This window comes from Osmia bicornis, chromosome 10 (genome assembly GCF_907164935.1).
Source record: "Osmia bicornis bicornis chromosome 10, iOsmBic2.1, whole genome shotgun sequence".
In the NCBI taxonomy this organism is placed as follows: Eukaryota; Metazoa; Arthropoda; class Insecta; order Hymenoptera; family Megachilidae; genus Osmia; species Osmia bicornis.
Window position 1 is genome coordinate 4,831,409 of NC_060225.1, and position 26,398 is coordinate 4,857,806.

Below are 26,398 nucleotides of genomic sequence, written 5' to 3' on the forward strand. Positions count from 1 at the left end.
TCCCGGGCCGCTTACGCGGAACACGCGGCCAAAGCCGCGCCGCCGGCATTACGTCGCGCACCGTCGACCGCGACTGACGTTCGTGTGGACGCGTCTAAATCTTTCGTCGTACAGATCGTCCATTTACACCGCGATTACCGAACAACTGTGTCACCGAACTGTCACCGACGAGCCGCCATTACGATACAGAAGTGCCAGTCGAATCGTATGTGTCACCGATCGAGAATCGATATCCGTTCACCGACAACCTGTAGGAGTTCGCGTTTCGCGTGTTACGTCATCGAGCTGTGTGATTGCATAGATTCGTAAATCGATGCAGAGATCTTGCATCGACTAGTAATAACATAGTGACACCTCGCGGACTAGAAGTGCGGCAGGCGGGGCGGGGGAGGTTAGGACCTTTTTCAATCGAAGGTGTATCGCGGCGATATATCGATACGTTAAACATGGCGTTGGCGGGAAGACAGTAACGAGGACGCTTACGATGGAATCGAAAGAGTTTTCGATGTCGTCGATGATGATATTGTGCGCGTTGAAGGGGATACGATGAACGTGTTGGTAAACAGCGAGGTTATCCGTCGCGTGGAAAATAAGTGGAGCTGCCGGATAAGTAGCTGGTAGCCGTGAAGGAGATATCCGCGGGGGCTGTGCAAGTGAAATCACGACGTCCTGCCCGGAGGGTGCCTGCTTCGGCGACGAGGGGCGGCTACTGGCCGATGTGATGCATCTACCGGTGGGCTCGGTGGGCTGCGGGGAGAATTACGCCACCGTTGGATCCCACGAAGGCGCCGGCCCGTGCGGCCCCTCACTGGCGCCTCTTCAAGGGGTGAACACCAGGTACCAACAGGCCGACGACGTCGACGCCGGGGGAGGTGGTGGCGAAATGAGCGAGGGTGCCGCCGTCGGCGAGCTCTGGTGGACCGAGAGGCTCGTCGGCGAGGCACAGGCTGAACACCCCGGTGAATTGGTTCGAACAGGTTTGTGTTTCATTTATTATTGCGTTACTGGAATTTCTTTGTATCGAGCGACGATTTACAGGAATTTTTCACTCGAATGATTGGCACGGAATGTTTTGATGCAGGCGTGTTTTGGATTCAGTTTATGACGTGGTTAAAAAAGAATGTTGAACTGGTACTAACCTCTGAATATTTTAAGAATTCCTTTTCTAACCTAACAGGAGTGTTAGATGTATACTGTAATTTTATACAAGAATTAAAATTTAAGGTTATTACAGTCTTAGAAGCCATTTTGTTTGCCAATGTTAAAACACAATCAGTACTTTTGTAATTACTTTGTTATGATAAGATTGGAGTTATATATTGTAAGTTAAAATCCTGCATATTTTGTGCAGGATCGCCGTATTTTCTCTGCAGCCAACTACCGACCCACTGGCGGTCCAACAAGGCGCTTCCGGTGGCGTTCAAAGTCGTCGCCCTGGGCGAGGTCGGCGATGGAACTCTGGTGACAGTGCGAGCGGGCAACGACGAAAACTGTTGCGCCGAGCTAAGAAATTCCACTGCCTTGATGAAGAACCAAGTCGCCAAGTTCAACGACCTCAGGTTCGTCGGTAGAAGCGGCAGGGGTGAGTGTCTGAAACACATCAATTAACCCTTGTCCAAATAGTTTATCATACAACATAGACAAAACTTTACAATGGAAAACTTAAATCAGTAGAAAGACTTAAAAATTATATAAGTTGCTTCTGGAATAAATTTATAAAAATATTTAGAATTTTTTAAAATACTTCCTAGAATTTAAAGGAAAATTAAGTGTATAAGTACACTATTTTTTTATTTTCTGTAACAACAAATTTCATGCAATTTTGAACAATGTAGAAATGAAATTGCAAATTGCATCGTTTCTGTGTTTGTCTAAAAATCGATCGAAACCGCGGTAGCGATATCGTCCAAGTTATGGACAGAGGTAACAGCGAGGTTTAGTTTTGAGGTTTCGCGTGTCATTTTCAGCGGTGGTCCGCTTTGTAAGTCGTAGTCGGAAAAAAGGCAGCCAGTAAATTATCTGTACGGCATAGGCGTGTACACGTGATTTCGGACCCTCTAAAAGCCACGGTTATTGTAATCATCATCGTCATCAACCGGCCTGAACCCCGTTCGACCCGCCTGTCGGTTTTCAACCCTTCGTATCCGCGAGTTCCCTCGCTCCCGCCGCCCCCAGAGTCATTACTCGATGTCCGCCGTTTGCCCCCGACCTAGCATCCGAAACAACTGGCCGTTAATCAGAAATCATCGTCCGTCGGCTGGGGAGAAAGAGGCTAAGTTCCCAAAAATTCAAGCGAATCCGATCGATGCCCTCGTACGATCAAATAACCCGCTAAATTCAGAAAATTATTTTCTGAAATCCGATAAATAAGGATTTTCGACTTAGCATTCATTTTCGCTCGCGTTTTAATTAATCGTTAAAAATGTTTAATACCGCGTGAAACCGCAATTGTTGAATCTATATTTGTATGGCAAAGGGGTGATCGATGCTTCAATTTCCAAATGAAATCATCGAATACGAGCCGATCAAAGTTACACGCGTATCGGGGATCCGACCGTTTAATGAATGATCCCCCAGTTCGGCTTTTTAAATAATCCGTTTTTGCGCCGATTAAGTCGCGGATTTCAGGGACGCGCGTCGATCAACGACGATTATATAACACACGGGTCAGCAGGTATGTAGACCCGTTTGTTCCTACAAATGCATTTTGCACCCCACGCAACGGAGGATACATTTATGAATTAACGAGCCGGACTGCACTCCCGCCGGTTGCATGCCCGTCGATAGCATCATCTATGTTTCATTTGATTTGATCATGAAGTGCAGGGTCAGCGGATTTCATCCTCCTGACACCGGACCACTGTTATCCCCGGAATCAATTAGCGAAAGAGACACGTCCCTCGCCAAAATCCTTCGATCCCTTTGTTCATTTTTATCAATTTTTTTTTTTCTATTTCGTTCGACTCTTTTTTTTTGTTTTAGCGAGGGTGATATTTTTTCCTCCATCTCTCCTCGATAATCCGTAATACTCAATTTCGACGATTGACCAAACCACCCCCGGTGCGCTCGTACCGGCCGCGAACGGGCGTAGGTTACCCTCCTATCATCGAGGTTTTTGTTTCCGCGACTTATTAATTTGATTGAATCCTATCGCGTTGTATCGATATCGCCGATCCCGAAGAAAATTCGATGATTCCCCGAGGGACGATGATCTTCGTTCATCTTTAATAAATTAATTCTTTGGATACCAGGAGTCGGAGGATTGAAGTTGAAATAAAATTCCATGGAATCGGGTCATAGATTCACCGGAATTGAAACGATCTTTTTCAGGAATTAAAGTCGGTGTGGTCGAAAAGGAGGATGACCGTAGGATCGTCGCAATTATCACCTCGGTCGAAGGTTCACGGTGTTCCGGTCCGCTCGTAAACAGGGAAGAAAGAAGGAGAGAGAGAGGGTAGTCTGGTAGCGCCGGATCAAAGAGGGGCTGCAGGCTGAAACGGGCGTTCCATCATCGTCGGTCCCGAGGCAGCCCGTGCCTATAATTAGTAATATACCGCAGTCTATATCGACACGGCTGAAATTACCACCGATAGTAATTATTTGACAATTGCAGAGACATCCTGTTGCGAGACTCGGGACCTTCCAACGTTCCCGTTCCACCGAGCCCCTCGTTTTCCATCCCAGCTTCTGGCTCTCACTTGGTACAGCTAGCCCTTCGCGAGATACACTACCTTCTCCCTTTCTCTCTCTCTCTCTCTTTGTTGGTGCCACGAGTATTAACGGACGGTTTCGAGTGGTTTCGGATAGTTGTGTGGGCGGTTTCGGATGGCGTTCATCTCATCCTCGGCACGTTGGAAACGCACCGACACACGGAAACGTGCACCGAGACTCGCGATAGTGAACATATATATATATACATATATATATATATAGGTACATACGCGTGGCCCGGTTTTGTCCGTCGGTTTGTCCGTCCGTCGTTCGCGAATGCACAGCCTGGGTGTCCTGTCTCTGCAGATGACCGTTCCCATCATCGAGTATTAACCGCAGGTCCGGCCGGGAATCGGAGGGGAGGGAATCGGCCGTGCGGCATTATTAGCCCCAAATGCGATGGACTCGAACGGCAGAGGGAAAGAGGATGCAGGGTGTCGCGCGCGGAACCCCTTCCTTCGATCACTTACGATACAGCCTCCTCCACCTTTCCAACCCTTTCACATCCTCTTCGCGCTTTTAACGCTTCGCTTTAGACACCGCGACGAATATTTCCGATATTGCGAAAATGAAGGGAATAGAAAGATTCCAAAAGCAACCCGCAACCGTTCGTCGGCGATGTAAAGGGTCGTTACAGAGGGTATTGTAACGTCGATACGATCCGTCAACGACAAACATCATTCGACGTCATTCGGACCGCGAACTGGGCGAAGAAGAGGGTCGAAAGGGTTTTCAGATCGATGCCGCTAATCGATTCGAAAAGCGAACGCCCAGAAAGAGCGACCGCGACACGCGCGATTTTTGGTATTCTGGAAACGAGAGCCACTTTGCGCTCGGCCGGAACGATGACGATAACAAGGATACAATGACGGGCGCGAGAGCGACAGCACCGCGGGCTCGCGGGGGTTGGGGGTGGGTGGAGCGGTCGGGCGCAGGGGGTAGAGGGCACGGTATAACTAGGATATAACGCCGTTCCTCTCTGCAGTCAGTTGCAGCTCCCGGGGGCGGCGGGGTTGGGGGTGTTTGATGCCGGTTATCATGTTGACAGACACAGCGAGGTGGAACAGGGTGCGCCAAGGGGAGACAATTACAAATCGTTGACGTTTACGCCAACACAAACGACTATATGTCCGCGACACGTTAGATATCCTCTCTTTAACGCTAACGAACCGACTTCTTCATATTTCGTCAACGATCATTCCCTCTGACCTAGATAGACCATCGTTGAACTTCAAGATTCTTTGAAAATGGAACCTTTTCCTAAAAAAGTAAGAAACATATAATGCGTTTTTTAAATCTTCGGACGGCGGACCATGGAGAGAGCCACAATTATACACTTAACTTTGGTCATTTGTAAATGGGCCACGATTGACCCAGGCTCCACTATTTAAGGGTTAAATAATACGTTACGTTTTATGCTAAAAATTTGTCATTTCATTTCACTTTGATAATTAAATTATAATTATTGTACTCTTCTAATTTTTGAAGCAGAAATTTTTGAAAATCATTGAAATTATTCAATGATTATTAAGTCTCTTAGAGTATCCCTGTTGCAAAGGTAGAAATAAGGAACATATGGGGGTGGAGCAGCGGTGTGCGTATATCACCGGTGAAGGTCTTAAGGTTGATGGTCCGGGTATATTAATTCCCTCTCCATAAACGTCCGTCACAGAGATTGACTACGCTTTCTTAAACGGCCCATCGCTCGCTAATATGCATTTGTAATTCGCCGCTGTCCGTTCGAACGAGCCCCTTGTCTTTTCCTCCACCCTCCTAAAGTCAACCTGTATTTTATACCCTTCGGCTATCCTCCGAGTTACTTTGTGTCGGCACGGTTGAACCACTTAAAAACAGATTGCTTTCGCGGGAAGGAGGTGTTGATCCGAAACAAGGATACTTTGAGAATTTTTTTACCAACCATAAAACACTCGGAAGGTTAAGCGAATATTTTCAAATCTCTTTGAATTTTATAATTTTAAAGTGAATAATTAATAAGACCGGCAGGATGAACGTCACTTTACTTAGTCGTTTAATTAAACGAGAGGTTGAAATAACGTTGAATAATTGTGTTATAGGGAAAAGCTTTAGTATCACCATCACGGTGTCGACCACACCACCCCAAGTGGCGACCTACACGAGGGCCATCAAGGTGACAGTGGATGGACCGAGGGAACCGCGTTCTAAAACGAGTGAGTAGATCAAACACTTTCCATTCCCTGGTACGTGATCCCAGGGATCTATTCGCGAGATCTATCCGCGGCTACGCCGGCTGGCTACTGGCCGTGGATTCCCTGAAAATGTACCATTAATTCAACGAAAGTCCCTATACGCGGTAATGGCCAGTCATTACCGAGCAGATGGTGCGCGATGATGCAGTGGTCGACGTGCGTACCACGCGTATGCGTGTTTTGGGTTAGCTATTCACCAAGCCTCCTGCTATACATGGACAATGCTTTTACCAGCACGCTGCCGCGCGAAAAGTAATCCACTTAACGTAATATACTATGAAAACCTCCAAAAATATTCGTTAATTATCGATGCTTGACCATGCTTGATATAACCCGGCCCCGTGGACCGCTTATTTGCGACACGGGATTGATATACAAATAATCCCCGTGTCATTGTTGCTAATTTTCTTCGAGGAAAATTCACTTTCCTCTTTTTCTCTAATTTCTGGTAAAATAAATTTTCCAACTCATACAATTAATAATTTTCTTAAATTTTTTGTACTCAATTAATGTTATGCTTTGTCGCATTAATTGCCGAATAAAAATCATTTTCACGAGGAAAATAAAACGTGTCAAAACGAATGAAAGTGGTAGAAATAATGATAATGAAAATCCAGGAAAACCGAGTGATTTAAATCCCGGTATTTTTTAATTAATCGCGAATAATGAATCCACAGAGCGTACGTTTATTTTCATAAATATTTGTCCAGTGGACAAATATTCGAAAGCGAAGGGTTCGAAAAATCCTGGACGATCCAGTTTAAACGAGTGCCACCTATTTCTGGCTTGATCCGTAGAAACAGGAAAAAAAATGCCTGTTATTTCGATATCAGATTAATAGCCGTTGCGGAGTCGACCGCGAATACGGCAGCTTTTTGCGGACGTTTCGCATTTGTTGTATAAAGTATTGATAGGCGTAGGGCGATGCGTGTCCGTTTGTTCCCTCGTTCCTCCCTATTTTTTTTCCCTCTATTTTTCTCCGAGTTTTTCGAAATGGTCCACCGGGTGATTGATTTTGCTGACATTTTTATCGTTCGGCCCGGTTCGATCGATGACCGACACGGAAATCTATAATATTCGCCGATTTTCCAGCGGTCGCTCGTTTAACGATCGAATTAAAGTTTCACGATACCACGGGTAGGAAAATAGAATCCGCTATTACGTTTACACGTTAAACGGCGAAAGGTTGACAGCTCTCCTGTTTCCAGAAATCAAAACATCGAGATTGATATTTTTTTTTTTAAACTGTGCGGTGAAGAAAAAACCGATGGAAATTTACCGAACGTTACCCGGATATTTTCTATCGAATCTCGATATTATCGAATAGAAGAATTATTGAAATTTGATCCTGAAAACTACCCGGCCCGTTTCGGTTCCGGCGGAAGGAATAAGGACGAGGCGTTGTCGCGTGAAGTCGGGACTCCTGCGGGACACGCATCACGACATATTGCATACAGGAGTTTTGCCAGAACACGTTGGCGTGTCTCCTCGGCCTGGCACGCACCAGGGACAATCTATGTAACGAGCAGCCGTGTACGGCCGCCGTCGGCCAAAACAACCGGCGCTCTCATTGTCCTCGCGAACGATTCCGAAGCGCAGACACCTGCCGGCTATCATTATTCCCTCGATAATCGTGAGCTTTTTGTTATCGAAAATCACCACCCTCCTCCCCCTTTTTAACCGTCCCCTTTCTATCGCTTTGACCGGCTGTTTCGGTAATCGTGCAATTTCTGTAATTCGACGCTCGTCAGCTCGTGTAAATACTGAAAAAGTGGCATGGAACGAGGCGTTACACCGACTAACGGACATCCAAGTCGATCTACTAGAAATTCGTTTAACGCTTCGAAAGTGTAAAATTATAGAATGCGAAAAATATGAAGATTTTTCTTTGAAAATTCGAAAAATTCGAAGATATTCCTCGATCAATGGTATAAATGGCAGGGAATGGAAAAGAGAGGGAAATGGAGAAAGGGGACAAAGTGGCTACCGTGGAAAATCATCGAAAACAATATCGATGGACGAGCGCTGTCAGTCAAAAGATGAAATTGAATTTGCTTGGCTAGTAATTGCTCCGCGTTTGAGGCCGGCTTTTCCGTTCGCGAAATGATTTTTCCCCGGTAGGAAAAGCTGGAAATTCGAGCGTATCAAGTTACACCGGAAAATAACAAATTGATCCTAGATTTTTTGAACTTGTATTTCCTGCTTTCAACCAAGATGGATTTCCGTGAAATTTTCATTCGGTGCAGAAGGAAAATGGATCGTAGCAAAAATTTTGAAAACGCTGGCTGATCGGTTCGTGAAGGAGGACGTAAGACGAGCGGAGGGAGGGGCCCGTTTATTAGAGAGGAGGAAAAAGCCGCGCTATTTCCGTCCTCTGGAGCCGCCACACTTTGATTAGATAAGCCCACCACTCGTGCTGCGGAGATTGGAATTATTGCTCTCTCTCTGCTTCACCATGCTCCACGAGGAACGGGCAAAAGGGGCAATCGGTGAAGGTGTTATATCACGATCGTTCTTGTTTATTGTAATTAACCGCCTTTCCGCTGATAGATTTCGGCGCAATCTTCGTTTTCGGACACCTTGAACCCTGCACCCTATCTGCGATCAATTAACTGCTAATTAACGCTAGATTTACGGACATACCTATACCTTTTTTACTGAAATCCGTCTTTTCGACGGGTATATTAAAAGGCAATTTTTTTGTAAATTATTTATTTAAAATTTATAGATTTTTATTTACTGTTGTCTTCAATACATTTTTTACATGTAAACTCTTATCTTGCATGTACACTTTCCGCGTACATATTTTTTACATAATTTTTTTTCAAAATTTTTTATTGAAATAGGTGCTTCTACATGAGTTTTTAATAATCATCCTTGAATTATTAATATAGGTAATCTATATATTTAAAAAATTTATGAATTCTATTCCGAGTTCGTCCGGCAGTTCTGTCTGCCCGATTTGCATTATGTTTTTTTTAAATGAAAGGTATTCTTGCATAGATAATGCAACAAGCATTGGAATACATCTACCTTTCGTGATTTTTTCATGATTTTTCTGGAATTTCTCTCCACTCAAAGCTTCTTATCTCTAAGAACACTCAGTGAATCAAGCTCTTTCATTTGTGCTATTGACCAGTTACATTGGATGACTTGAAACAAATTTGAATTTCAATTTTTCTAATAATCTATATAAAAATTGATGTTTGAATGCGAATTTTTCGCACGGGTCAATTAGTTTACTAGAATTCGTCACTGGGGCTGACGTGGACGGTCCCTACCCCAGACTCCTGGGTGCTACATTCACAATTGTAAATTGCTTGCTGTTGTTTTTTCTTATTCATTGTTATTTCGTAATAATTGATCTATATAAATTATACATATGTTAATTAATGAAATAATAAAATATAGGTGTAGAAATATATATTAAAAATCAATATGCAATGTCTACAGAATATTTGCATGTTCAGAATTTTTAAGCATAAAATCGAAAACCCTTGAAATCGACGGGTTCCGTAAATCTACTGTTAAAAAGCCTTTCTGCCTTTCTGACAGAAACATCGGCAATGAAGGTGTAATCGATAAAAGATAGTTGAATCATTTGAAACGAACAAAGCTTTCCTCTTTCATCCACGCTGAATTATCCCCAATGTACACCGGCTACGTCTGATTCTACTTTGCTCCTGTTGAATGGAAACATCGAAGCGGATCCGTACGAAAGAGTTTGTCGGACGCGTAGATGCTCGATACGTTTCGGGGGGTATTACGAGCGTCCGGTACGTGAGAAGTCGTGGGATCCGGTCGCGGAGAAGGTGAACAGAAAGGGAGAAGAAGTGGCTTGTTTCTTCTGGCGATCGTGGTAGTCGGTAGCGAGGAATAATCTTGTAGGCATCGGTTGCCGCGCCAGAGCTGACCATCTGGGCTCGCCGACAATTTCGTGCAGTTTGCGGTCGAACTTTATTTGTCGTTCGCCCTCGTGGCCGAACACACTGCGCTGTCTCTCTTTCCTTCCACCTTTGATTTTCATTTCTTTCTTTCCTCCTCGCGTTCGACCGTTCCCCTGGTTCCTTCTCGGCCGAAGGAATAACAATTTGCGCCTCGCGGCTCCCATTCTTCGCTTCCTCTCCGACCGGGCCCGCTTCCGAGGAGGAAAGGGGAAAGAAGTGGAAGTGCTCCACTTCCCTTGATTAGCAAAGATCACGTCTCTCTACGGTTCCGTTGTCTGAGGTACTTTTCGAACTCTCATTTTTTAAATTTTAAATAAATCTAAATTAGTTATACAAGCTTTAAGATTAATTTTATAAATTTTATTTGAGTGGTTTTACATGACGGGGCCCTTTTTCGGACCCCGAAATCTCAGGGCCGGTCCTTCATTTGGAAGAATAATTTCTTAAAAAACAGTGTAACGTTTAGAAAAGTTATTTATTTATTTAAATGCTTGAATGATTAATGCAGAAATGTTTGAAGAGTTAGAAAACGTCAAAGTTACGTAGCCAGTCGATTTTGCCACTAAATATGCTTGTTCGATGATTATGTAAGCAATCGAGCCTATGCACGTGGCGCATAATGTGCATCGCCGTGTAACGATATGCACCGTGCATATTGCGATCCGACACACAATAGACTCGCTATGTTGGCACACGGTGATACTTGGCTCACGGGGTTCTATCAATTCACCGGTGGTTGGTATGTGCGAGGAATGCTATTGAAGTCGATCGAGACACGGGTCGGTCGAGTTTCTTAATTATCCCTCTCTATTGGGCTAATTGCACAAACATCTTCAACCCTTGTCCCTCTTCGAATGGACGCTCGACGGAGGTGCTTTTGTTTTCGTTAAATCATTCGATCACCCAATAGAAATCACTCTTATAAGACAGTACTTTCATTAATCCATTCGATGATCCAGTAGAAATCATTCTTATAAGACAATACTTCAGTTTATTTTAACTCTTCGGATAGCGGACCATGGAGAGAGCCCCAATTTGAATTTTCTTTTGTAGCTCATATTATTTTTATTTTAATAATGCCGCTACTAAAGCACTAATTATCAATTCCTGTGTCTTCTTATTACAAAATTTCCGTTCACTATTACTCCTTGGGTCCTTACGTATTCACTTAGGGTTGATGTATATCGTGTTCCATAAAAGGGTTCGTTCCTTTATGGATTTAAATCAATAAATAAATGAATTTTCTAAATGTTACATTGGTTCCAAATGAAGTTAATATAACCAGGGCCGGACCTGAGATTTCGGGGGTCCATCGCTCCATCATATGACAAATAAAATTTATAAAATTAACGTTAAAGCTTGTATAACTAATTTAGATTTGCATTTACAGCGATTAATATTCAAGTAAACATTCTTCTTGCATTCTCAGACACAAAATCGTCTTATGGGGGCCCTAGGCAGCCTCCCTGAATATAACCAATAATCTAATCGAAATGTTATTTCTTTTTCAGGGCAGACGCACATATTAGGACCAGCGCGAGTTCCTGGACCCACAAGAGGGACGTTCCTTCCATCGAGTCGTTTCACCCCCTACGTACGGGACACGGAACAGTACCGAAGGAGTAAGCATCACGTCGGCAACAACGTGATCACGAATTCGGTTAGTGGTGCCTGTAGCAACCCCAACAACACCGACCCGACCGCATCGCCTGCTTCCAGTACACACCTCGGGGCTACCGGCGGCTCCTCGGCTCATCAGGATTGCTACAAGCACAGCCCTCAACACGGTGGTGAGTCCTGTACCTCCTATTTTCCATTTTGTACTCTTAGTAATTTAAAAATATATGCGATTCAATATTTCACTTTATTTGGATCGCCTTGAAACTTCTGAAGATAACTCTTCAGGGTGGCAACAAAAATTTTAATTATACTCCAGATCATTTTTATTTAAATCTCTTAATTAGGCTACTAATTAAAAATAAGTTCATCGCACTGTTAGATTTCGTATCGAATCACAGGAAATTCTCTTTCCAATCATCGTCGTTCAGACGGGGTTAACAGTTGAGAAATGGAAGCCGTATCCTCCGTTCTGTTTGCTTCTTTCTGTTTGATAGTGGATATTTCTCAGGTATCATCATCCTTTCGCTCACGACGAACATCATCCTCGTGGCTCGTGGAGCAACACGAAACTACGCACTAACCCCACCCACCCCCTACCATCCCCGTGGAAACGATTGGGAAGGAGGGATCAAGAGAGGAGAGAGAGAGGTCTGCCGTTTCGCGAGGTAATAGTTTCATACCTCGTTCCGGCTCTGCACCCTCTAATTCAACGTAATAACGACATTCAACCTGCCGTTTCCATCTCTTCTCTCACTGATCCATCGTCCCCTCGCCACGATTCACCGTTGATTCCTCCATAGCACGAGACAAAAGTGTCCTCTATTCGTGACACTATCTTCTGGTTGATTAGTTCTAACCAGCCAAGTTGAATTCGTTCATTAGAATTTAATATTAATTTGTGATTGTTAATTAATTACAAGAAAAATTGATAGAAAGCTACAGATTGATTAGTGTATTCGTTGAAACAAGTTGGATTTTCAATGTTCTATCGTAATTCGATGTATTCGGTGAATCGAGGTATCGAGAATCGATCATTCGAGATGCAAAAAGGCGGGAAACTGTAGAGCCACTTTATTTCTACGCGGCTCGTCTCGCATCAGCGGTCTCGACCTGATCAAAGTTAAGTAGACGCGCCCCTGGCTGGCAAGACCTCTTTGAAGCTACGTTGCGGTTTCTCTTTGCCCTAATCTCCTGCTTCTCCTACTCCTCCAACATTCACCACCTTCTCCGTCGATCAGGCTCGTGCTACCTTCCGGGCCAACTTTGCTGCACCCGTGTCACCTTCCTGGATCAGCCACCATTGTAATTACCTCATCTATGGGAGAGAAGTTTACCCTTTCTTCGCTTGCCACAAGACGGAAATCTGTGCCGTTAAAAATCTTTGGAAATATTTTACCTTGGAACAGATATTTCATTTTCGTTCAATTTCAGACATTTTTGTTATAAATTTTAATTTGGGGATTTAAGTGATTAAAAAAATAGGGATGAATGCATATGATTTTCTTCGGAAAAACTATTGAAAAATTTTACCTTGAAATAAGCTTCAGTTTGGTGGCTTAAGTGATTAAGAAAATAAGGATGAAGGGGTATGATTTTCTTTGGAAAAACTGGAAAATTTTTACCTTGGAACAGATATTTTATTTTCGTTCAATTTCATTCATTTTTTGTCATAAATTTCAATTTGGGGATTTAAGTGATTAAGAAAATAAGGATGAAAGTATATGATTTTCTATTTTAAATCTCAATTACAGGTTCAATTGCTTCTTCCTTTCAATTTAACCCACATTGTACGCAATATCCTGCACGATGATGATCCCTCCTCTACACCCTGAAGAAACACTCGGGTAAATTGTTTCTACCTTTTCCTGGCAATAGGATTCGTTCCTCGGTAGACGTAATGGGAACATTTTCACACCTATTATCAGATGAATGGAAAGGATGTTGGAAGAGAAATGCTTCATTTACCAGTCGCTCATTCATCTCAACTCTCATCGTGATCTTCTTCTTCTTACTTAATGAGCGGATCCGAGGCCGGACACACGTACGAATGAGCATAGAGTGCGAAATGAGCGTCGGTGGATGCAATTTTCTTCCCTCGACGGACGCGTTTCAGGCCCGCTTTGCTCGGGCCCGTTTCAACTTACAAGACGGAATCGTGAGCTCACGTACCACTCACGTGCACGTCTGCGTAATACCAGGGATCGATCGATCGCTTCTCGATCGATCGAAAGTTGGATCCATGTTGTTTTTGCCCTTCGCTCGCTGGCTTTCGTGCTCGTTCTTTTACCTTCGGCTCGGTTCGCTTGCCATCCCAGACGTTGTTGAATCGAATACCTCCGTCTTCCTCCTCATCTTCCCTCTGTAATCTTCTTCATCATCTTCTTTCTTCTCTATGTGTCGACTTCTGACTCGTCTGATTGCTCTCTAAATCTCGCCTACACGATCGTTCCCGCGTTTACGATTATAAATCGAAGGGAAAGAAATTTTCGGATGAAGAATCGTATAATTCCCTGAAATCTCATCGTCGGATATTTTGCAGCCGCGTTTCGCAGCGATGGAATACCGCGTGGAAACGAGCGTGTTCGTGAAACGACCTCGGCCAGAAGGTCTGCAGGTGAAGAAAAAAGGGAAGCGAGCATTATTCTTGTCTCTTTATAATATAACCGTGTCCGTTTCTCTCTTCTTCCCTGCAGTACTCATCTCGAGTCGTGATCGGGGTAATGAGCCTCGGCCAGTGGCAACGGACCTGAAGAGCAGTCGCGATGAAAGAAGAGAGGTGAACTAAGTCTTCGTCCTGCCGGTTCGGATAGAAAGACAAAGATAGGAAAGACGAGCCGGTAGGGGTAAGGACGCTGATTATGGGGTGTCAAACAATCATACTGATTGTATATTCTCTTCTGACTCCTTCCGTCCGCCTGGACGTCTCGTACGCTCGGATGCAACGGATTCCTCTCGACCGCGAAGATGTCGTAAAACTTCGCCTCGTTTGCAACAGGACATCCACTCGAAATTTATACCAGATCTGTCTATAGAAAAAAAAGGGTAACATCGATCCTTGTAGAAGCGTTAAGGAAAATGTTTACAGGGATTCCGTGTCTTTAGCTGTTTCGCTAGGACACGGGTAATTGGCCAGGTAAAGGGGGATTAAAGTCGTCGAAGAGGGACCATTTCGCGATTCCCACGTGCCTCCACAGTTGAAGGAGAATGCGGCTACCTTTCTGATCGTTCTCCTCTACCTTTTTCTCCGCCTACTGATTGTCCCGTCGAGTTTCTTGCCAGTAGATTTTGCGGAAATTTAATGGAAGCCTAATGCTTCTACGGAATCATTACTCCTTGTTTACTTGTAGTGGTTGGGAATATTAGTTGAAGGATAAGTCACGAATAATTTAGAGAGTTAATTCATCGTTCCTTAAAAATTAACTTTGTATTTCAATACTGCCTGATCCCTTTTCGCGCGAGATTTCAACCCCTGTAAAAGGCACGGTGTTTAGAACGGAATCACGCGTGGTGTTTCATTAAACAGCACGGTTGCCGTTGATGAATGGCAGGGGCGTCTTCGTAGCGTCTGAGGTCTGGCAACAACGAGAGGAGAATAAGGGTTACCTTTCTTAAAGGGCGCGAGGCAATTAGGAAAGTGTCACATACACTCCTTTTGCGAGTCTCCCTAGCAGCCTGGCAACCCCTATCATACTCTATCAGCAGGTTATTAACGTACGCGTTGAAACTTGCCTACGCGAATACCAAAGGATCGGTGACACATTAGGAGAACGTGTAATTAACACTCTCTGAATCATCGTCTTTCGAATCGACTGTTCTTTGGAATTATTCCTTGATCTTTTTGATTTTTTTTTTTTCTTTCAATTTCCAACGAACGTAGACAAGGCAAGTCCGTCGCAAACGAGACTTCGATGCTCGGTAAAATGACAAACGCGACCGCAGAACTTAATTAAACTCGTAAATCCGTCGGCAGACAGCCACCACTGTTGTTTCGGTCTCCGTGCTTATTTCTCTCCTTCTATCTGACCAATTGGAAACTTCTTGCTCGTGCTCTATCTAAGAAAATTCATTTTGTTGAAAAACGGTAGGAATAATTCTGGCGGCGGACCATGGAGAGAGCCCCAAGGCGGCGGACCATGGAAAGAGCTACAATGTTAACTTTCTTGCATAGGATGTTATAATTCATTTTGTTGAAAAACGGTAGGAATAACGTTATACAGTTGGCGGACCATGGAGAGAGTAGAATATTATTAACTTGTATAATTTCTTTTAGAATGATTAGGATATGTCAGATTAAAATACTCTGTATTCTAAACTTCTCATAATTTTCCAAAGTAAGTATCCGAAAGAGTTCAGTCGGTCGCCGAAGGCGATGTCTCGGATTATTCGAGGAAAACTCGGGATCCTCGGCTTCCGCAAAGTGGAATTTCAGAAATCCCGTGCTGCGGTACCCGGTGAACTTTATCGTCGCTCGGTTTATCGCGTATCCTGGTGGCGCGACATCCTTCGTGTCCGTCCAATCAGGCGCGCAACTCGATGGACGACTTAAGGAAACCCGTGGTGACCGCTTCGGCCAAGAACCGCGATAATAACCGAGCACCGACACCGAGACGGAGTTGTTCCGTTTCCACGTATTCCTCCTTTCGAACGATCGGGATCTTCCGCGGATAACCGGAAGTAGAGACTTCTTTTATAAAATTTTTTTTTTAAATTATTTTTTCGAAAACCAAATCAAAATTTAGGGTATAATTAAAAATATTTCATGTGGAAGGGTTAAAAAGAAGACGAACGAGTTTCGATAGGGTGAATTGAATCGAACCCCTTCCGATCCGAACGCATCCACGCTTTTCCCACGGCGCTCGTTGCGAATTCCTGGTCGTTCGAGTTGAACTGTCCCAGGATGGTTCCGATGGAAAAAAAAAGAAATTCGTTTGTGGGAAAATAGTAAGAATACCTCGTCCTAGACATTCGTCAAACGTAATGATTTTCAATTAAAAAGAAAACGAGTTAATTCATCCGTGTTTGCTTATAATAGACAGCACAAATTGCATCGTTTCTTGTAACTACACGGGTTACGTTAGTTCTTCGCGAAATTATTTGTAATGACACCGCGACTGGCTTGCCTTTTTGCCGGATTCTTAAACCGCATCGTGTAGAAATAAATTGGACAAACGAAGGAAGGAATTCGTACAAATTCCTCGTGTCGATCGGTCGGCCCGAAAATCGTGCCGTCCGGCAATCAGGATACACGTTCGAATCGATCGGTGGAGATGATCGAGGGACAATCGATCGGGCAAATCGATCGAGGTCGATTCACCGGCTGGAAACGTAGAAAGAATCGAGCGGACGAGCGAAGCGAGAAAGCGGTTCGCGATACCAACGATCCCGGTGCCCGGTTCTATCCCGAGATCGTCATCCTACCGAAACATCGGGGCAAAAAGTCTCGAAAATCCTCGGGCAAAAAGCGTGGCATTTTTTTATACCGATAAGTGGCTCGGTCTGGTCGACTGAAGAAACGGAAAACCGCTCCTGACCACCTCGATGTTTTCTGTTTTGCTGTTAACAGACGTTTATTTGCTGTAACTCTTTTTCTAACGATCACACCCAGTATCGAATTATCTCGAAAGATGATATTCTGAATCATTGGAAATTTTTTAAAAATTCCAACGGGATGATGAATTAACTCGTCCTGTGACATTTCATCAATTTCCCCAGTTAAACGGTTAATTATATTCTCCATTCGCGTTGATTAAAATGATAAGTATAGAATGACTCACGGTTGCAGCTAGAATCGTATGGAAATTCTTATATGCCTTTCTGCGAACGTTTGCGATTTACGAGAAACGTGGCGGGACCTTTAAATTCTCTCGCAACCTGCCACGATCATTTACGGTTTAGCGAAGTAACGGGAAGAAGCGCGAGACGAATCGAGAATGAGACGAGTTAACTCGTTATTAGATGCTTCGGCTTCGTGTACTTGTTCGGAAGTATTACTCCTCGGTTGTTCGACGATACATTTTCAAGTCCCACCCATGGAGCTTCTTAAATAATACAGCGGACTCTCGTTATATCGCCGCTTGAAAGATTTTATTTTCATACAATGTCGTAGCCAAGAAAAATGATTCGATTTATTTTTATTTTCCCTGCTAATTAAAAATGTGGAAATTTGAAAAACTTTCGCCCAGTCCGCGGCGATATAACGAGAGTCTCCTGTACTCGAATCTTCGCATTCTACGATTTCTCACGAAAGACCGGAAATTTCAAAGATTCCATCGCTCTGACTAATCCTCATGGTGCCCATCGGGGTCATCGATTTAGCCGGTTTCGATCGACCGTAGAACACCAGAAGGGTTAAGGGAGGGCAAAGGGTAGAAGAAACTTTGAAACGGAGAACGGAAGTACCGGTAAGGTAGAGGAATTAGGATGGAAAGGAAGCCCTTGCTCCTTTTTCTTTTTTCATCGTACACGAAATTCCTGTACTCGTAACATCGCCTGTACATTGGACGGTTCGTGTCGAAAGAGAAGGAGATCGTGAGAGGGGAAAAAATAGGAAAAGAGAGGCTAAGCAAGGCAAGAATCAGGCAGCGAGAGAGAAGAGAAGAAGGTGGAGGCAGTTACGTGATCCACGCTCGAGAGGGCACCGATCCTCCTCTCGATCTCTCCAACGGACCCTCTCCTTTTACCTTCGAACCATTTTAGTCGTCTATCGGTTGTTTCTTCCCATTTTTTTTTCTTTTTTTTTTTTAACAATGCAGGCAAATTGAATTACGCCGATGGGCGTGAATTGTTACATCAAAGGGGAGAATCTCTCGTGTAATGTAGCAATTTTCTTTTTCTAATCCTGGATCGTTGAAAATTTCGAATTGTTTCATTTTGAAATTAACTGACAATTAAGATAAAATTGAATTAATAATTGTTTCTTTTGATTTGACCCGAACAAACGGTACAGAAATCGAGGATTCAGCTTCGAAAGGGCATCGAAGCAACAAGAATGCGATGCCTTTCTTTCCTCGACTACCGTTTCTGTTTTTCTCAGTCGAAACTTAATTGATCGCCAATCAACGGTACGATCCAAGCGTGATCAATTGATTTAGCGATCGATGTCGCTTTCGCTGAACTCCTTCCCTTTTAACTTTCCGTCCAGGAACGAACCATTTCACATCAGTGTATTTCATATCGATTGATCGCGATCTTGCTAAAAATTATTCCTAATATTTTAACCATCATTCGAAATTTTACGCAAGCCTCTAGAAATCGAGCAACACGGAAGATGAGAGAATCATTCAAAATCACTCGCGTGCGAGTTGAAGGTAATCGCAGACGAACAACACGGGGCCCATGAGTTTCCGGGCACGCCAGTGAGAAGTCTCTCCATTCATGTTCTTCATTCACCCTCGAAATTACAAACGCGACCGATGGGTAGGGTGAGAATGAAAGGCGACTACCAGAAGGGAAAACAGAAGAAGAAGAAGAAGGAGCGTCGAAGCGGCAAGGTGAAAAAGAAACGAGCTCAGCATCATCTTATTTTCTTTATCTCCGTTGAATCGATTCGAAGACGAGGATACCCATTGTTCGTCTTCGAGGCAAATTGCACGACGATGCGTGAATGCAAAACGCTTCTGCGGGCGACGTCGCGTTAAACAGATTTCCTTTTTTCTCGTTCGCCGAAAATCAGCTGAATGGCCGATGGTTGAATGAAAAATAAAATAATGAAAGACGAAGGTGAACGCGAGCAGGATGAACGAAAATTACCGGCGGCATAGGCATTGAAATCGTCGACGAAAGCCGTTCACGTTTGAGAGATTGACGAAACGCGTCAATGATTCTTCCTCGAATCAATGGGAACCGTAGTCCGATTCCGTTCAGTTTTTTCTGAATTATTTTTTTTCGATACCTTCTCACGGATTCAATTGAAATTCGGTTAATTGATAAGAAGGTGGCTAACAGAATCGAGGTCCTTGCACCAAGAATCATCCCCAAGAAGTGCAAGTTTCGGAGCTGCATTCATAAAAATCCTCGATGGTTCTTCCTCAAATCAATGGGAACCGTAGTCAGATTCCTCTTTCCGTTCAGTTTTTTCTGAATTATTTTTTTTCGATACCTTCTCACGGATTCAATTGAAATTCGGTTAATTGATAAGAAGGTGGCTAACAGAATCGAGGTCCTTGCACCAAGAAGAATCTCAAGAAGAAGTGCAAGTTTCGGAGTTGCATTCGTAAAAATGCAGCTGCGATTTTCATCGAAGGATAATGATAAGAGGCAGAGCTGGTAACTCGCGATCCCAAAGTCATCGAGGAGAAACACTATCCTCGGGACAGGATAGCCGGTGTGTATAAGAAGAAATCGCTGATGGTAAGCGATACGCGAGGCAACAAGAGTTTCCTGGCCGTTCTCGTATGCATAAGACTTCTCTCCTCCTCCGTGGAACGGTTATGCAGGTTTTTACCGGTGTTCACCGACAGATATGTGTCATACACGCGGCTACACACGTGTGCGTCGACATTCGTGTCGAACAGGAATATCGAGACGACGCAATATCGACTTACGTTACACGACCAAACGTGCATCTATCTCGGTGGGAAACGAAGCCCCACGGCTTCGTCTGTTCCACCTTGTTCTTAACGTTCGCTCCTCTTTCGGACTCTGGACGCTCCCCTTCGTCGTTTCCATGCATTACCTTGATTCCTGCATCGTATAACATCGACGAATCGACGAATTTCATTTTCTACCGTAAATAAGGATGAATGAAACGAGATAAGTCTCGGTGTCCTCGGTTCCAAGGATGTTCTTGGAGAAGCTAACGTGATCCTCGATGCAGCTAAGCGCATCGATGCAAGTGGAGGATGAGGTCGATCGAATAGATGGTAGAACGCTCGGTTAGGTGGGAGAAAAACGGAGAAACAACGAAACGACGGCGGTCAATGGACGGTTCGTTAAGTAGATGGCTGGTCGGGGGACTAAGCACCAAAACCACCTCACTGTGGTTTCACACCCGCAGAGCGACTGAGGGAGATCCAGGGTGGGAGAGAGACACCAGCAGAAGGAAGTAGTATACAACTCGGCCAGTTCCTTTGGTCAGGACTCGCGCGTTCCTTCGGTCAGGATCAATGACGAGGTTACGCATCTCTGATTCTTTAAAGAATCCTTTTGATGGACCACCAGCTGCATGCTTGATGTACAATATCATTAATAAGATCGTTACTAATCCTTGGATAGCGGAATCTGAGACCCAGACGTACGAAACAAACGAGGATGTTCAAATTGGGGGCCTCTCTCCATGGTCCGCCGTCCGAAAATCTTCAATTGCAAACGGATTGCGTTTGTTCAAAGTTTGACTAGAACTACCAGATTCTTATTTTAAATTATAAATTTTGTCGAGGTACTTTTGTTAAAATGTACACTGTTATCGAGCCAAAGAATGAATGTATATATTAAATTATGTTTCATCTTTTATCTATTTAGTAATAATCAAACGTCGGTAATTCTAACGTTAATTAAAAGAAGGGTTAACGAATAATAGAGTATAAAAAAAAAATAATGTAAAGAGAATGATCGAAAGGGGAAAAGATTGTGGATGAATTTCCTGTCGCTTTCACCGTGAAACAAACTGGCTCTCTCCAACTTCTGTGGTTCATAGAACCAGCATCCTCCTCGTCTTCCCTGAAGAGCCTCGAAACGGACTATTATCCAACAGATGGTCGTCCGAACAGCGACCCATGGTGTCTGCCTTTGTTTTGTTACCGTTGTTCCGGTAATTGCGGCAAATACACGGCCATTTTCGGTAATCACCCGCACGCCCCCATCCCCTAGGCGGTCCCCTTTGAGAATCCCGAAACGACCTCGACCTTCCACGGCCGGTAGGCGTAACGACAGTTTTGCCAGAGGACCCTACACCCTTCGACCTCGACCTTATCTCCCGAGGCTGCTCCTCGAGGCAAAAAGTAAGAAAATTACCTTCGAGAAGAATTTTTATTTATTTATTAATTATGATTCTGAGGACGTTTTTAACCAAAGGGCCTGATATAAAATTCAATTTAAGTTACTTTTACTGTTCCATCAATCATGAAAATACGAAGTTTCCTGTTCGTCGTCTGCGAAAGACGCGTTCGAACGTAACAGGTTAAATAATTTAACTCGGAAGACTCTTGTGCAGGCTTGCCTGTCCGTAAGTTTACGAGGGAATTAGCAACCGTTAATTACAAAACCGCCGACTATTTTCTTGCGCGCAGCAGCTCCTCGCAAGGCGACCCGAGATTACGAACCGTGCAGTCGCGAGTCAATGGCGAAACACCAGATTTATCGGCCATTCAAATCGACGGTTTTCTAATCAATTCTCCCTACGATTTCCTTGACCCACCTGTTCCGGAACTTCGATCTTAAATGTCACGACGAATCTTTCTATCCAACAGGGGAAAAAATGTGAAATGATTCCCCTTTGTTATTCGATGACGTTCGAGGATGTTTCCAAAGAAATTGGTGAAACCCAGATCATTTTTTCCTCTGAATAAGATTTGAGCTTAAAATGACTACAATTATAAGGTAAAATGATCAGACATCTGATGTCACGCTTATTGATTCTATGGAAACTTTCCTGATGGCCAGGTTACACAGTAGCTGATTTCTACGATTTTGAAAAAAATAATAAAAAAAATATACTTATCGAATTGAGTATCCTCCTCCTTTTCGAAGTCGGATAATAAGTAGTCACGTTTCGTTGGTGCACACTTGGCCGCTCCGAAAAGGTGTTCCTGGAACACGCGTGTTTTGTCATCCGCTCGACGGGTACCCGCGAGGAATCACCAATGCCCGGACTTTCCGTCGACTCTTCCCGCTAATAAATGAGTCTAGTCATCGCGTATGCGACACAGCTTTGTAACAGCGAGTTCCTTCAATTCTGTCGACTTCGAAGAAATTAGAAATTACTCGATTATTAGCAGCGATTATAATTCAATTTTAGTTTTCAATTTTAATGGAAGAATAAAGGACGCTCGAAGCGAACGGATCGAAGGCCGTCGAGAACGGGAAGGAAACTCTAGTGTTACAGTTGTCGAATGAAAGCTGAAACGGCTCATCGAGGAGGCAGAAGAAAAGAGAGGGAAAAAAAAGAATGAGGTGAAATATTGTGTGTCAGTCCATGATGGATCTTTTCGTGAAACATTATTCCCGCGATCTCACGGTATATCTGTCTCCAGCGTAATTTCGTAATCGTCGCATTCGTCGAATAGGCGAACGGGTAAAAAGTTTCACTGCCGAATCATCGATGACTCAGCCGAGCTACGTTTTCCTCTCTGTTTCCGTAACTTTTACCGGCCTCTCGTGTCCCTCCGTGGCCGGTGAGGTACTTGGAAATTCATTGGACGTCCGACGGAAGTCGCGAAGTCCGCGATAAATATTTCACGAGATGATAATTAATATCGGCTAATTGTTTCGACCCTCGTCCAGAGAGCGATACCGCTCGCTTTTGATGTTGATGCTGAACAACAATTTCAATTATAATACGAGTAAAAATTAAAATTTTCTATTAATTAATATATTGCGAAAGAAAATAGTGAATTATTAGGTGAATGTAGGAGTCGTCAGGAAAGCGTTAAAATCAATATCGTTTTTTCAGTTTCCCTCGTTATCTCCCCCTCCCCCCGTTACTGATAAGGTGCAATCGTGTTGTTGCAGATACGGGTGCAGGCGCAACCGAGTGGACCTATTCATCAGCGGCGCCATCTTATCCAGCGCCTCCGGTAAGCAGCGGTGGTTCCTTCTCGCCGATTCCCGGTGGAGCATTCTCGTATCTGAACGAATCCCTGTCTCATCATCCAGCCACCGAGCCTATGCCGTTACCTGCTGGTGAGTACTCGTTGAACGTTGACATTTCCTCGTCGCTCCCGTAACGCAGACATCATTCGATTCTTCCTCCTCTACGTGACTCACTGCAGAGTATACAGCTCGTTGATTATAATTAATAGAGGAAGAATAATTAATAATCGAATGATTCATTCTCTCCAATACTCCAAAACCTAGCTCACTATTCAAGCATTCAAAGTCCACCATGCACAGTTCTAAATTAAGGTGTTAAAGTTCCATTTCGTTGATTATAATTAATAGAGGAAGAATAATTAATAATCGAATGATTCATTCTCTCCAATACTCCAAAACCTAGCTCACTATTCAAGCATTCAAAGTCCACCATGCACAGTTCTAAATTAAGGTGTTAAAGTTCCATTTCGTTGAGTATAATTAATAGAGGAAGAATAATTAATTATCGAATGATTCATTCTCTCCAATACTCCAAAACCTAGCTCACTATTCAAGCATTCAAAGTCCACCATGCACAGTTCTAAATTAAGGTGTTAAAGTTCCATTTCGTTGATTATAATTAATAAAGGAAGAATAATTAATAATTGAACGATTTATCAATGAGCTGTTCATTCTCTCCAATACTCTAACATTTAGCTTACTATTCAAGCATCCAAGATCCACCATGCACAGCTCCAAATTAAGGTGTCAAAGGTCCATTTCCCTTAAATTTCAATCTCTGATCCAAGATGACCCTCGCTAGCACCCATGGCTCCAGAAATCTGAAACCGTTCCTGCCCATGCACGTACTCCAGCGACAGGCCTCCAAATCACCTTCCAATCGCTTCGATCCACCATTGATCCACTGAACTATGACTGGACACAAGGTCTATTTCGATCTTACAGTGCTTCCGTCAGACAGCCAGCAAGATACGTACACGCCAAACTGTGTTTCCATGTATCCAAGCCACGGGACATCGTCGTTGTCACTGCCGTTGGTACCCAGCAAACCGAGCGAGCCGGACATCTTCGCCAGTAGCGGGACCGGTAGCGGAAGTCTAGGCTACCACTACGGTTCTTGGACACCGACACCGGCAACGCCGGTTTCGGTCGCACCTCACAATTACAACACCAACTACCCGGGCTACTACAACAATCCCAGCCAGAACCACATCAGTCCGGCGGCCCACATGGTTCTCCATCAGTACAGCACAGTTAATCAGAATCAGATTCATCTTCACCTTCACGGTGATTTAAGCGACGGGGATATCGCGATAGCTGGTAGCAATATCTCTATCAGCAGCAACAGGTTAGAGATCGGGGTGCTCGGCGAGGAAAGCGAGCAGAGGAACGACGTTTGGAGACCTTATTGATACTCCGCTGGTGATAAAAATTCTGAAGATGATTGGAGAAGAACCGAGGATCAGTTTGGATGTGAAAAGTGAGGAAAGGAAGCGTAGAGATCTTGGAATGCTATTTTCTGTGGTTAGAACCTCGAGATTTACTGAGGATCTTTCAATGAAATTTAGGAATCTGGTTGAAAATTGACTGTCAGTGGGAGAAATTTTGTCGTAAATGTGATATAAAACCGTCGAACGATTACTATGCTCGGTCGAGTAGCCGGATACTTGTCAGTCGCAATCGGTAATGCTAGTATTCGATGAAAGTTCCGATCGATGGGGATCGTATTCGCTGAGATTTTTCGCGGTCAAGCGCCGAGTGTCCGATGTTTCGTGGAACAGCGAGGAGAACGATTGAAAACTGGAGCACAAACGAGGTGACAAACTCGTGAGAAAGTCTAAGGTGTTAGAAAGGAACTATTCCTTCCCGATTGTTGCTTGAAAAAAAGAAAAGTGTGGAATAAGAAGATCCGGGCGGAGCCAGTCGGTTATAAACCGACAGCCCGATCGAACGTGTCCGCGAAGTGGGAAGATTAGTCATGTAACGTTGTAAATACAGATATTTTCCATGAAATAAAACCTTGGATGAACAGGTTCCCGAATCCTACCGTTCACCAGACCCATCAACATACCTGTGATTCACCTGAACGCAATAAATGTCATTTTTTGCGAACGATCGCGTATCATTGATAACGAAAATTATATCTAATTTTAACTCGAAACATGAGTTATAGATTCTAATTTCTATATAAGGGTAACGAATACAGTTGATTGGTCCTTTTCTTGAAAAATTAAGAAACCTAATATAATGAGTTTTTTGATCCGCGAGCGGCGGACCATGGAGAGAGTCGCGATAACGATGATTAAATTAAATTTTGGATATTCTTAGAAGATTTTTAGATCTGTTAATTTAAAAGTAGTTGATTTACGATTATTAGAATTTTATTAGAAGTCTTTGAGTATCTATAGTACGGGAAGAAATATATTTCGGGGTGGTTCAAGTAGAAAAATCTTTATTTCAACATGGAAACAGACCGCAGAGGAACGGTTCGTCTCTGTCTCTCGACACGCAGAGGGATAATCCTTTTTACGAGCGTAGCGAGCTCTATTTAATATTTAAAGCACGCTGGAAATGACGAACGGATGGATAGTTGCGGTCTCCAGCGTCGGTTCAGCGCTGTTTCTGCCTCCCTTTATTAGCGATCCACCCTGCTTCGTTCCACCTTTGCAATTTTTGTTATACTATTCGAAAAAACACTAACTCTTCAGATACTTCTCATTTTATTTTTATAAAAATTTCAAATGAGTCTCCCTAAAGGGTTGAAGTTTATAAAAATTGAAAGCAGGGTTCAGATTTTTGCAAAAGAAACAGCCTCTTCCTATTTTTGTCATCTTTCGAAAACGACCAGCTTCTCTTACTTCCTTTTCGCTAATATTTACAGCCACGACGAATGGGACGTGAATAAAAGCATAGAATAAGTCGAGACCGTCGCTCGTAAGCTTCCCTCTTTACGAGGACGACTCGACCGCAGACAAGTCTCCCGCCCTTTTCTGTGCCCGTTAAAACGAACTAAAATGCATTTTGCTCGTAGAAAATGGTCGACACCTTCGATACCCAAAGAAACTCATAGGTCTTCCAAAGAGACTCTAGCTAAACCCTAATTTTATTCGAATCTGAAATTTTGAATTCTGAAAAATAAAAATT

General features: G+C 43.6%; 1 protein-coding gene across 1 annotated transcript; it reads left to right on the plus strand.

Moving 5' to 3' along the window:
• On the plus strand, positions 1 to 25,319 carry LOC114873875 (runt-related transcription factor 1-like). Its single transcript, XM_029182636.2, has 6 exons — positions 1 to 977; positions 1,352 to 1,582; positions 5,787 to 5,900; positions 11,398 to 11,676; positions 23,174 to 23,344; positions 24,200 to 25,319. The coding sequence occupies exons 1-6, from the start codon at positions 722 to 724 to the stop codon at positions 24,664 to 24,666; spliced, it is 1,518 nt and encodes a 505-aa protein (XP_029038469.1). The 5' UTR covers positions 1 to 721; the 3' UTR covers positions 24,667 to 25,319.
• The last annotated feature ends 1,079 nt before the right edge of the window (positions 25,320 to 26,398 follow it).